At 41.5% G+C, this 13,799-nt stretch overlaps 1 protein-coding gene and 1 pseudogene across 1 annotated transcript in view; both read right to left on the reverse strand.

Annotated features, from left to right (window-relative positions):
- Positions 1 to 11,119, reverse strand: part of LOC132586964 (zinc finger protein 213-like) — a 24,045-nt gene extending 12,926 nt beyond the window's left edge. Inside the window, exons 1-3 of the mRNA XM_060259169.1 lie at positions 11,092 to 11,119; positions 10,622 to 10,921; positions 1,963 to 2,077 (exon numbers count right to left, since the gene is read on the reverse strand). Coding sequence (XP_060115152.1) covers positions 1,963 to 2,077; positions 10,622 to 10,918 — 412 coding nt within the window. The 5' untranslated portion in view covers positions 10,919 to 10,921; positions 11,092 to 11,119. The remainder of the gene's footprint in view (positions 1 to 1,962; positions 2,078 to 10,621; positions 10,922 to 11,091) is intronic.
- Positions 11,068 to 13,799, reverse strand: part of LOC132587053 (oocyte zinc finger protein XlCOF6-like) — an 18,216-nt pseudogene continuing 15,484 nt past the window's right edge.

The following is a 13,799-nucleotide window of genomic DNA, read 5'->3' on the forward strand; positions in this document are numbered from 1 at the left end:
TTAAAGAAGTCGAATTTTGGAGATATTTTTATAAATAACATTCGAGCAATCTATGATAAACAATTCGCTAAAATAATAGTAAATGGAGATCTGACTGAAGAGATAATTCTCACTAAGGGCACAAGGCAAGGCTGTCCCCTCTCTCCGCTATTATTTATTTTATCCTTGGAAGTCCTAAATGAGGTAATAAGGAAGAAATAGATTTATTGTTAAAAAAATGGAGTAACTTGAGACTTTCACTAATGGGTAGAGCTGCGTTACTTAAAATGAATATATTGCCCAAAGTTTTATTTTTATTTCAAATGGCAAATTTTGCAGTCAGGAAGGTTTTTTTTACTAAGTTAAATCAAATGACAAGAATCTTTATATGGCAGGGAAAGAAACCCAGGGTTAGATGGAAGATTCTAACAGATAAAAAAGAGAACGGAGGTCTGGGCCTTCCCGATTATGAGATTTATCATTTAGCATGCACAACCGTGTGGTTAAAGGAGTGGGTAATCTTGGATGACAGTCGTTTACTAGCCCTAGAAGGATTTGATTTGCAGGCAGGTTGGCATGCAAATTTATGGTACATTGAAAAACCACAAAACTATTTTAAAAATCACTTAATACGTAAGTCTCTTTTTGAAGTTTGGACCAAAATTAAGAGAAAAATATATGACAAAACGCCTAGGTGGCTATCTCCAGCAGAAGCATCAATCTTGCCTCAATTATGGCTTTCCAGAAGGGTGATCAGATATGTAGAGTTATTGGATGAAAATAGCAAAATTAGAAAGAAGGAAGATTTGGAAGCGAGGGGAGTTATAATGTACTGGTGGGTAATGACGCAAATATTATCAAAGTATAATAAAGATAAAGTGTCAGGCTTTACTAAAGAGAATTTTGATTTTGACATAATAATAGCCACAAGACAGGAAAAAGCTATTAAGAAGGTTTATAATTATATGATGCAAATTAAGCTTGAGGAGGAAGTGGTTAAAGAAACTATGTTAAAATGGTCTAAAAATTTGAAGATAAATATAACGTTGGAACAATGGGAATCATTGTGGAAAAATAACTATAAGATTATAAAGCCTGTTAACTTCAGAGAAAACTTTTTAAAGCTTTTTCACAGATGGTATTTTACCCCGGTTCATCTAAATAAGATTAATCAGTCTATATCCCCCAAATGCTGGAAATGTGAAATGATGATAGGATCCTTTTATCATATATGGTGGACGTGTCATATAATAAAGAGATATTGGGTAGTAATTCATAGAATGTTAAAAGAAATACTTAAGGTAAATATTGTTTTTAAGCCAGAAACTATGTTACTCTCGTTTGTTAGAGGGGTTGTCCCGCGCGAAGATGAATATATCACTGTATATATTTTGACTGCGGCAAGAATTTTATTGGCTAAATTTTGGAGGTTAAAGGTAGTCCCACAAAAGGAAGATGTAGTTCAGAAAATTCTTCAAGTTGCTGAAATGGACATTTTAGCCAATTTGGTTAAAGGGGTGCCACGTTGCGAAGTGAAAGAGAAATGGGAGAAAGTATATAAGTGGTTGGATAAAAACTGAACGTTATTTATTATGATTTATAGTTCTTTGTTACATGTATGTAGATAATGATGGATATTAAATTTGGGTGGCGGGTTTTAAACCACAATTCATCTCTTCTTGTAAGTAATTGTGTGGTATAGGATGATGTTAATCCTTTGTTTTCCTTTCTTTTTGTATCTAAATTGCTCTTTTTTGTATGTATTAATTACAAGATTGGAAATATAATTAAATATATATATATATATATATATATATATATATATATAATTGTGTCCAATCCCCTTCAATAAGAATTGCAGGTCGTACGCATTGAGTGCTGTTTGTTATGTGAAGAAGTATTTAATTCTTTTCCTGTCCTGAACTCTCTACCCATCCCATTCACAGGGCCCCCCAACCGCATGCAGGCAAAATGGGACCTTACCACAGGAGAGGGCATCTTGGGCACCCTGCTGAGTCTGCGCCCTCTGCTCTCGCTCCAGGGAAGCTTCTTCCGCCTCGAGGAATGCTGCGTCTCTCTCCACGGATGGTCCCCGCACCTGGAGCAGCAGCCAGGGAGAACGGAAAGAGATGGAATGGAAAAGAGAGTGAGCAACGTTTCCCACCCCACTCCCGTACTCAGCTATATAGAACAAAGGAAAATGTACTCCTCATACAATTCAATACCTTATATCACAGTGGACTTTATATGTTTTATACAACAGTAAATATGAAAGTAGCAGACTTTGGAGGATGGTAGAAGACAGGAGGGCCTGGCATGACTTTGTCCATGGGGTCGCAAAGAGTCGGACTCGACTGCGACTAAAGAACAACAAATATGAAACTATATGCAATGACTCCATCAATACAAAACGTTCAGGTCCTTTGTTTCCAGAAGCAGGTTACTCAATCCACATCTCGTTAAACAAGTCCACTCTAAAAAACAAAAGTCCTTCAAAGAGAGTGCTCAAGGAATTATTTAACGAGACAAAAAACTAGGACTTCCAGGGGTTGGAAAATGGAGAGCTGAACTGCTTCTCACAAGGGGAGCAGCCTGAGACCTCTGTTTGGGGTAGAAAAGGCAAATCAATGCCTACTGCCTACTTTTCTCAGTCAGAGAATAGTCCAAGACATGCTCAGGAAACTCTGAGGAGATTTAGTTTGGCTGAAAAGAAGTTCCTAAGGGGGCTTCTTTGAAGCTTTGAAGGATCTCCGGTAACGGGTTGCATTTCAACATCTACAGAGGGTCTTCAGAGTCATTCAATTTAAACTCTCCGGAATCCAAACCTTATTTGTTTTACTCAACATCTGAATCGTTACAAGGACAGTGCCTATTTAGATAACTACAGTAGAAGGTACAGATTGCTGTCTATCATTCTGGGACTAAAATAAGAATTACCGTATATTTCGGACCATAAGACGCACTCCCCCCCCCAAAAAAAAAAGTGGGGGGGAAGTGCGTGCGTCTTATGGTCCGAATACTAAAAGATGAGGGGGGGAGGGGCCTGCAGCCCCCGGGAGACAAGCGGTGAGATCGCTCCCTCCGCCCCCATCGCCAACCCAGCACTTTGCAGGGAGCGATCTCGCCGCTTGCCTCCCAGCCAGGCATGCTTTCCCCGTGCTTACGTGTCTGGCTGGGAGACAAGCGGCAAGATCGCTCCCTTCAAAGTGCTGGGTTGGTGATGGGGATGGAGGGAGCGATCCTGCCGCTTGTCTCCCAGCCAGGCACGCAAGAACGGGGAAGCATGCCTGGCTGGGAGGCAAGCGGCGAGATCGCTCCCTCCACCCCCATCGCTAACCCAGCACTTTGAAGGGAGCGATCTAGCCGCTCGCCTCCCAGCCAGGAAAGCATGCCTGGCTGGGAGGCAAGCGGCGAGATCGCTCCCTCCACCCCCATCGCCAACCCAGTACTTTGAAGGGAGCGATGTAGCCGCTCGCCTCCCAGCCAGGAAAGCATGCCTGGCTGGGAGGCAACTGGCGAGATCGCTCCCTCCACCCCCATCGATAACCCAGCACTTTGAAGGGAGCGATCTAGCCGCTCGCCTCCCAGCCAGGAAAGCATGCCTGGCTGGGAGGCAAGCGGCGAGATCGCTCCCTCCACCCCCATCGCCAACCCAGTACTTTGAAGGGAGCGATGTAGCCGCTCGCCTCCCAGCCAGGAAAGCATGCCTGGCTGGGAGGCAACTGGCGAGATCGCTCCCTCCACCCCCATCGATAACCCAGCACTTTGAAGGGAGCGATCTAGCCGCTTGCCTCCCAGCCAGGGAAGCATGCCTGGCTGGGAGGCAAGCGGCGAGATCGCTCCCTCCACCCCCATCGCCAAACCAGCACGCTGAAGGGAGCGATCCTGCCCCTTCTCTTCCAGCCAGGCATTCTTTCCCCCTGCTTGGGTGCTTGGCTGGGAGAGAAGCAGCGAGATCGCTCCCTCCACCCCCACCCCCACCCCAGCACGCTGAAGGGAGCGATCCTGCCCCTTCTCTCCCAGCCAGGCATGCTTTCCCCGCGCTTGCCTGCCTGGCTGGGAGACAAGTAGCGAGATCGCTCCCTCCGAGGAAGGGTGGGGGAAGCCCCGCTACAAGCTGTAGCCAGGCAGAGAGGAATCACACCCCCCCTCCGCAAAGGCAGCACTTCGCCAAGTGCTGCGTTTTGGGGGGCGGGCCCTTCCTCTGTCCCTGTCTGTGTGGCTTCAGCTTGTGCTGATAGCAAGGGCTGGGTTCGGAGGCAGCCAAGCCTCGGATCCCAGCCCTTGCTTTCAGCAGAAGCTGAAGCCAGGCAAAGAGGAAGCCCGCCCCCCTCCGCAAACGCAGCGCTTGCCGAAGCGCTGGGTTTACGGAGGGGGGGGGCTTCCTCTGTGCCTGTCTGCCAGGCTTCAGCTGCTGCTTCTAGCAAGGGCCGGGATCAGAGGCAGGATTGAGAGGGGGAAGGTGCCCAGATCTGGGTGCACAGCTTCAAAAATTTTTTTCCTGTTTTCCTCCTCTAAAAACTAGATGCGTCTTATCATCCGGTGCGTCTAATAGTCCGAAAAATACGGTATATGAGAAAAAATAGAAGGTGGCAAGCGGAGTATATTAAGTTTATATAAAGAAGAGGAGGGATGAAATTGAGAACTTTAAATGTTAAAGGACAGTGCTAGAAATGGGAAAAAAGTAATTAATGTTTTGAATACTTGCGGTTTTGGAGGAGAAATACCATTGTCACAGAGTTGTTATTGAAGCAGACACAACAGGAAATGACGTTATAAAGTATCACGAGACTTCCTAACCATAGAGAATGGGACTTGGCGGCTAGCAAAGCAGGAAGTAACCATCGAAAGAAGGGAAAAGTGGAGTCAGCCAGCCTACTCTAGGACTGGAAAATCATAGAAAAACATCGGTGGCCATTAGAAGAAGGTCAAAGTTTAAGAATTAATTAAAAATATTTGGGACGTTAAAAATTTGTGGAGCCAGCAAAATTGGTCATTGCAAGGTGGACATTATTGATCAATATTGATGAAAATAATCTTAGTAGCCCCTAGAAGAAAGTAGAAAATTTTTTTAAAAGGGGGGCAGAAAAACCGTGGGCGCCATCTTGGACAGAATAAAAAATTTTAAAATTAATATCTCAATGTAGGAAGCTCCAGAACTGGCGATTTTGGGCTCACTGAAGAGAGCAAGCCTTGCTCTTCAAAACCTGATACCTAGATCAACTTTTTTGGTATACCTTCATGTCAGACTCAAAACCAGCACGTACTAGGGCTGCCTAATTGGAAAAAATGTATGAAAGAACTAATAGCTGCCTCCAAGAAGGAAATAAAGAAAGATATTGAAACATGTACAAGAGCTTTGAAGAAAGAAATTGAGGATCTTAGAAATGAGACTGTGGCAACATCAAAGAAAATGCAAGAAGTGGAAGGGAAAATGAAAGAACAAGATTCCACCTTAAAAAAAGCACAAGAAAAAGTAGTTATGCATGACTGCAAACTGATGGAAAACCAGATACATCTGAGAGGAGTACCTGAAAATGAACAAAATGACTTAAAGGAATATATAACAAATATCATTGCTGAATTTTTGGAAGAGGATCCAGAGGTTTCTAAAAATATATATGACTATGCATATAGAGTTAACTCATTTTATGCCAAAAAGAACAAGCTACCAAGAGATGTGGTAATAAGATTCACAACACGGGATATGGTGGGAAAGATCATCAGCAAAAATTTTGAAAAGACATTAATAGTTGGTGATAGCAGAGTGAGAATCATGAGAGAATTGCCAAGACAAGTTATAACTGACAGAAAAACATATAAAAAACTAACAGAGAAACTGAGGGAAAATGAAATAAGATATAGATGGATACTACCAGAAGGTGTGAGCTTGGAACTTCAAGGCAGGAGGATTACAATTACGAATACACGAGAACTTCGTAGATTCCTGGAAGAACATAAAGAATTTGGAGATACAGCATAATTTAAAGAACCATGATGGATTACAAAGTATTATCTTGGAATGTAAATGGACTAAATTCACCACAAAAAAGAAAGACAACGTTTCACTGGATTAAAAAGCAAAATTGTAATATTATATGTTTGCAAAAAGTACATATCAAACAAAAGGATTACAATTTTTTACGGAACAAACAATTGGGACTAGAATTCCATTCATTGGCCAACCAGAAAAAGAGAGGTGTGCTTTTTTATATTAAGAATTAAATCCAAAGGTAATTTTTAAGGATAATGATGGGAAATGATATTGAATGCTAAAAAAACATTGTTACTGGGACTGTATGCTCCAAATGGGACAAAAGACTATTTTTTTTAAAGAAATTACACAACAATTAGATCAAGTGACATACGAACAAATTTTGATAATGGGAGACTTTAATGGAACAATAAAGAACGCACCGGACAGATCTGGGATAAAAAAGAATAACAAAGAAGGAAAACTACCAAAGTCATTCTTTGAGCTAGTTAAACAAGAAAGGGTGGAAGACGTATGGAGAAAGTTTAATCCTGAAGCGCGAGACTATACTTTTTACTCAGCAAGACATAGTACTTTTTCAAGAATGGATACGTTGTGGAGTACAAAAAATCCGGGACTTATTACAAAAAAAATAGAGATTCTTCCTAAAGTAAGAGCAGATCATAACCCAATAATGTGGAAAACCAAGTTGACCAAAAAGACAAGGAGATGGTTAAATGAGGACTTACTACAGAATAAAGATATAGTGACGTCTCTAGAAAAAGAAACGAAAGATTTCTTCCAAATAAATGAAAATGAAGACATTAAATTTCAAACGGTGTGGGACGCATATAAAGCAGTGATGAGAGGTGTTTTGATTACATTGAATAATAAAGACAGAAGAGCTACAGAAAAACAAATGTTAGACATTCAAAATGATATATAAAAAAACGGAAGGGGAGCTGAGAAAGAGACTTGGGAAAAAGAAAATGATGAGAGAGATTACAATATTACAAACACAATTGAGACACTTCTTAATTAAAGAATTGGAATGGAATCTGAAAAGGATGCAACAGAAATCTTTTGAAGGAGCAAATAAACCTGGAAAATATTTGGCTTGGCAAATGAAAAAAAAAGAGAGAAAGTAAAATCATTAATAAAATAATAGTAGGTGGGAAAGAGATTGTGGATCATGAAGGTATAAAAAGAGAATTCTTTAAATATTATGCCAAATTGTTTAAAGGATTTAAAGTAAACAAAGAAAAGATGGAAAAATATCTACAAAGGCTAAAAATAACTCCCCTAACAGAGAATATGGAAAAAGTCTTGAATGAACCAACAGAAAAAATAGAAATTGAAGCAGCTATTAATTCAATGAAGCTGGGAAAATCTCCCGGCCCAGACTGATATACTGCTAAGTTCTATAAAGTCTTCAAGGAAGTGTTGATACCGAAACAATACCAAATACATGGAAGGAAGCAGTAATTTCACTGATTCCAAAAGAAGATAGAGATGTCACAAATGTTAAAAACTATAGACCAATTTCATTATTAAATAATGATTACAAAATATATACAAGAATACTAGCAGAACGACTAAAAAAATATCTGATGAACTTTATCAATGAAGAACAAGCAGGATTTCTTCCCAGGAGACAAATTAGAGACAATATCAGAACTGTTGTAAACATTGTAGAATATTATGAGAGACATCCAGAAAAAGAAGTTGCATTGTTCTTTGCGGACGCAGAGAAAGCCTTTGACAACTTGAACTGGGACTTTATGTTTGCGGTAATGGAAAAATTGAGATTGGGGGAAAGTTTTATAAAAATGGTGAGAGCAGTGTATACTGAACAGTGTGCAAGACTTTGTATAAATGTGGATTTAACAGAGACTATGGTAATTAGTAAAGGCACAAGACAAGGTTGCCCCCTATCTCCATTATTGTTTATAATGACTTTGGAAATTTTGCTGATGCAGATTCAGGAAGATAAACAAATAGAAAGGACTGAGGATGAAGGGCTTTACTTATAAACACAGAGCATTTGCAGATGATGTAATGTTTATAAATGAAAACGCTATACAAGTAACACCATTGTTATTATGTAAGATACAAGAATATCGAGAACCGGCGAGTTTTTACATTAATAAAGAAAAAGCGAAAATTTTATGTAAAAATATGCAAGTGAAGAAACAAAATGAACTGCAAAGACTAAGTGTGAAGTCACTTCTAAAGTAAAATATCTGGGTGTGGACACTACAATGAAAAACACTGATCTCTACAAAGATAATTATGAAAAGTTATGGCGCAAAATAGACGAAGATATGCTAAAGTGGAACAAGCTCAATCTATCATTGTTGGGTAGAATAGCTGCAATTAAAATGAATGTACTACCAACAATTATGTATTTATTTCAAACAATTCCGATAGTGAAGGACAATAAACAATTTAGAAAGTGGCAAAAGAAGATTTCAGATTTTGTTTGGGCTGGGAAGAAACCAAGAATCAAAATGAAAATTTTAACAGATGCAAAAGAAAGAGGAGGATTCCAACTACCAGACTTAAAGCTATCCCACGAAGCAGTATGTCTAGTGTGGGTAAAAGAATGGGTGACGTTATTGAATAGGAAACTTTTAGTATTGGAAGGTCATGGAAACTTATTTGGTTGGCATGCATATATGTACTATGGAAAGAATAAAATGGATGGCTTTTTCTTTCATCACTATATAAGAAGAAATCTGTTAAATACATGGATGAAATACAAAAAATATGGAGATGAGAGGAAGCCGTTATGGACTGTGCCAACAGAAGTAATAAAAATATCTGCGGAGACGGGTGAAGAAAAGTGGCTATCATATAGCCAATTGTTAAAAATACAAGGTGATAAGATAGAATTAAAAAGAGCTGAATAACAAGAGCTGAATAACAAGTTTGACTGGTTTCAAACGCAACAAATTAAGAGCTTAGTGGAAAATGATGTTAAAAATGAAGGAATAAGAAAAGATCAAACTGGGTTGGAAAAAGTTCTGCTGGGAGATAATGACAAGCTGATTTCAAAACTATACAAGTTACTACTGAAATGGTCTACTGAAGATGAAGTCGTAAAATCTCAAATGATAAAGTGGGCAATTAATGTAAATAAGGAAATAGAGACGGAATCTTGGGAATACTTATGGAAGAACTCTATGAAGATTGACTTGTTACAATATTAAAGAGAATTGCTTTAAAATAGTATATGACTCCAAAAACATGGCAAAAATGAATACCAAGATGCCAGACAGGTGTTGGAAATGAGGGTTCTTTCTACCATATGTGGTGGACTTGTGAAAAAGCAAAACAATTTTGGCAGATGATTCAACAAGAGATCATAAAAATATTAGGATATGACTTTAAGAGACTTCCAGAGACTTTTTTATTGGGAGTACAAATGGAAAAGTTTCCAAAGGAAGATAGAACATTAATTTGGTACTTACTTTCAGGACATTGTATGCGCACTTATGGAAGCAAGATAAAATACCAGAAAAATGGGACTGGGTTGTAAAAGTTATGTCATGGAGAGAAATGGACAAACTTACAAGAATCTTAAAAGACTATGAGTTGGATGGATTTAAATTGGACTGGGGAAAATACAGAAGATATATAGGAAAAGAAGGGAAAATAAAAGGGCATTGGACAATTTTTGATAACAAGTGTTTAAAAAATATTAAAATGAAGAACGAAGTTAGGGTTATGTATTAGTATTATTAGAAATATGTATTTCCTTGAAGAATAACAATATTATATTTTTCTTTTCTATCTTTATGTTTTAAGATTCTTAAGAGACAAGGTTACCTTCTTTTTATAAGCATTTTAAGCAAATGAAAATGGCGGGAGTCAAGATACAGGGGGGAAGGAAGGGTGGAAAATAGCAATGTATGAGATAACTATTGAGTTTATTAATGTTTTATTGAAATTGAACATCATATGTTGCTAAAATAAAAAGTGTTTTACATAAAAAAAAAAGACAAAAAAACTCTGGGAGACAATGAAACTCTTAGAAAGATGCTGAAGTCTCTTGCTCCTGGGGTCCTTTGCCCAACGATCGTTTCCACCAGAAGTGAGGTCTTTTTCAAGATTTCCTCCTCACCAAGAATTCATACGGGACGGTAAAGTCTTCCACAGTTGCAAAAGTGGCCACTCTGACCTACAATTTATGCGTCTGACAAGCCCAAGCTGCTCTTGAACGTTTTGTATTAACAGAGTAACTGCATATAGCTACATATTTACTGTTCTACAAAACATACAAAGTTCACTGTGATATATGATACTGAATTGTATGAGGAGTGCATTCCCCTGTCTTTTCTAAAGCTGTGCACTGTTTTAACACTGGAGCCCATTTTTGCTATTGTTTGCCGTTCCTGGACTCTGCACCCTTCCAGCCGCACCTGGTGAGATATCCGGGGGGATAAGAAATTCCCTAGTAGAAGAGGCTGCCGAAGGAGGCTGTTCACTTCCCAAACGGAGGATTAACACTTGGGGAAATAGAACAATTTATATCTTGCTGGAGTACAGTAAGTATTATATCTTTCAAAAGAAGAAACCACGCGGACAAATATCTCTCAGGGGAACTTCAGGATCAGGTCAGGGAATGTGATTTGAATGGGACATCCCTGGAGGGAACCCCCTCACCTGCTCTGCCGGCCTCTCCTCCTCGGCCTGACTCAGCAGGAAGCCTTCAGCCAAGGCCACCGCCTGGCAGCTGCTCTCTGGCCCACATTCTCTGACCCAGCGTTGCACTTCCAGGGGCAGGATGGCGAGGAACTGCTCCAGGACCACCACGTCCAGGATCTCCTTTTTGGAACGCCTCTCTGGCTTCAGCCAGCGGTTGCTGAGTCGATGGAGCTGGCTGCAAACCTCTCGGGGCCCATCCGCCTCACGGTAGAGGAACTGCCGAAAGCGTTGGCAATGCACGTCTGAGATAGGCATGACCTGGAAAGACATAACTGGCACAGTGTTTTCCTGTAATTCAGCAGCACCACTCCCAGCTTGGGTGCGACGGGGGCCTCTGCTCGATATCGTGCCACCTCCAGGTTCTCCTGGGTGCTGCTCTTCCATCTCCTTCGCCTGCTCTTGGGTCACCTCCAGCTGGGTAAAGGTACCTTGAGTGACTCGGCTATGAAGACAGACTTCTTTCTAGAGGGAAGGAGAGACAGAGACTGTAAGGTTATCACAAGGAGAGCATCTGAGAATCGCCTTGGCAGGTCAGCGCAACAGGGTTTGCTGTGGCTTGCAGATCAGGTTTCATATCATTTTGCTATATTACATACCAAGCGATTTTAGATATACCTCCCTGGTTCTTTGGGAAAGTTGGCCATCTCTGTTTGGCTCTAACAAAGTTAAAAGCTTAGTCACTCCTTACATGGGTTCAGTCTGGCAAGGGGTAATTCTTAAGGGGAGCTGGACCACAAAACGACCACAGGGACTGGTGACCTCTTAACCACTGTATGTATCACTTCAATAGACATAACGTGTTAGGTAAGAAGAACAACACCTCCAAAAACAATGGAGGTCCCTCTTTGAACTGTGGGGTTCACTTGATTAGATCCTGGATTTGGGGGAGCCTGAAAACCACTCCACATGGCTTTCGTCACTACTAGAAGAACATAAGAGAAGCCATGTTGGATCAGGCCGATGGCCCATCCAGTCCAACACTCTATGTCACATAGGGTTGCCAATCCCCAGGTGGGGGCAGGGGATCCCCCGGTTTGGAGACCCTCCCCCTGCTTCAGGGTCGTCAGAAAGCGGGGGGAGGGGAGGGAAATGTCTGCTGGGAACTCTGTTATTCCCTATGGAGATTTATTCCCATAGAAAATCATGGAGAATTGATCCGTAGGTATCTGGGGCTCTGGGGGGCTGTTTTTTGGGGTAGAGGCAGCAAATTTTCAGTATAGCATCTAGTGCCTCTCCCCAAAATACCCCCCCCCCCAAGTTTCAAAAAGATTGGACCAGGGGGTCCAGTTCTATGAGCCCCAAAAGAAGGTGCCCCTAACCTTCATTATTTCCTATGGAAAGAAGGAATTGAAAAGGTCCCTTTAAATGTGATGGCCAGAACTCCCTTTGGAGTTCAATTGTGTTTGTCGAAGCCTTGATCTTGCCTCCACCCCTAATGTCTCCTGGCTCCACCCCAAAGTCCTCAGATATTTCTTGAATTGGACTTGGCAACCCTAATGTCACATAAGAAGATAAGAGAAGCCATATTGGATCAGACCAATGGCCATCCAGTCCAACACTCTGTGTCTCATAAGAATGTAAGAGAAGCCATGTTGGATCAGGCCAGTGGCCCATCCAGTCCAACACTCTGTGTCACACAGTGGCCAAAAAAACCAGGTGCCATCAGGAGGTCCATAAGAACATAATAGAAGCCATTTTGGATCAGGCCAATGGCCATCCACTCCAACACTCTGCGTCACATAAGAGGAGCCATGTTGGATCAGGCCAATGGCCCCTCCAGTCCAACACTCAGTGTCACATAAGAACATAAGAGAAGCCATGTTGGATCAGGCCAATGGCCCCTCCAGTCCAACACTGTGTGTCACATAAGAACATAAAAGAAGCCATGTTGGATCAGGCCAATGAACCATCCAGTCCAACACTCTGTGTCACACAGTAACGAAAAAAAAGCAGGCGCCATCAGGAGGTCCATCAGTGGGACCAGGACACCAGAAGCCCTCCCACTGTGCCCCCTCCCCCACAATCACCAAGAATACAGAGCATCACTGCCCCAGACACAGATTTCCAACAATACGCTGTGGCTAATAGCCACTGATGGACCTCTGCTCCATGTTTATCCAATTTCGAAGCTGGCTATGCTTGCAGCCGCCACCACCTCCTGTGGTAATGAATTTCATGTGTTAGCCACCCTTTGGTGAAGAAGCACTTCCTTTTATCAGTTCTAAACCGACTGCTCGGCAATTTCATTGAATGTCCACAAGTTCTTGTATTGTGAGAAAGGGAGAAAAGTACTTCTTTCTCTACCTTCTCTATCCCATACGTAATCTTGTAAACCTCTATCATGTCACCCCTCAGTCGATGTTTCTCCAAGCTAAAGAACCCCAAGGGTTTTTACCTTTCTTCATAGGGAAAGTGTTCCAATCTTGTAATAATCCTAGTTGCCCTTTTCTGCACTTTTTCCAATGCTATAATATCTCTTTTGAGGTGAGGGGGCCAGAATTGTACACAGTATTCCAAATGAGACATCACTATCAATTTATACAGGGGCATTATGATACTGGCTGATTTGTTTTCAATTCCCTTCCTAATAATTCCCAGCATGGTGTTGGCCTTTTTTATTGCAAACGCACACTGTCTTGACATTTTCAGTGAGTTATCTACCACGACCCCAAGATCTCTCTCTTGGTCAGTCTCTGCCAGTTCACACCCCATCAACTTCTATTTGTAGCTGGGATTCTTGGCCCCAATGTGCATTACTTTGCACTTGGCCACATTGAACCTCATCTGCCACGCTGACGCCCACTCACCCAGCCTCAACAGATCCCTTTGGAGTGCCTCAGAATCCTCTCTGGTTCTCACCACCCCGAACAATTTAGTGTCATCTGTAAACTTGGCCATTTCACTGCTCACTCCCAACTTCAAATCATTAATAATTTGGAGATGAGGATCCTGTAAATATAGGGGGAGGTCGTTCTGAGTCTCCTGCCTTGTGCAGGGGGTTGGACTAGATGACTTTGGAAGTACCTTCCAACTCTAGGATTCTATGCTTCTAAGTTTCCACAGGCTTCCTCGGGAGGTGGTGGGCTCTCCTTCCTTGGAGGGTTTTAAGCAGAGGCTAGATGGCCACCTGACAGCA

The sequence above is a fragment of the Heteronotia binoei genome, chromosome 1 (genome assembly GCF_032191835.1).
Source record: "Heteronotia binoei isolate CCM8104 ecotype False Entrance Well chromosome 1, APGP_CSIRO_Hbin_v1, whole genome shotgun sequence".
Taxonomy (NCBI): Eukaryota; Metazoa; Chordata; class Lepidosauria; order Squamata; family Gekkonidae; genus Heteronotia; species Heteronotia binoei.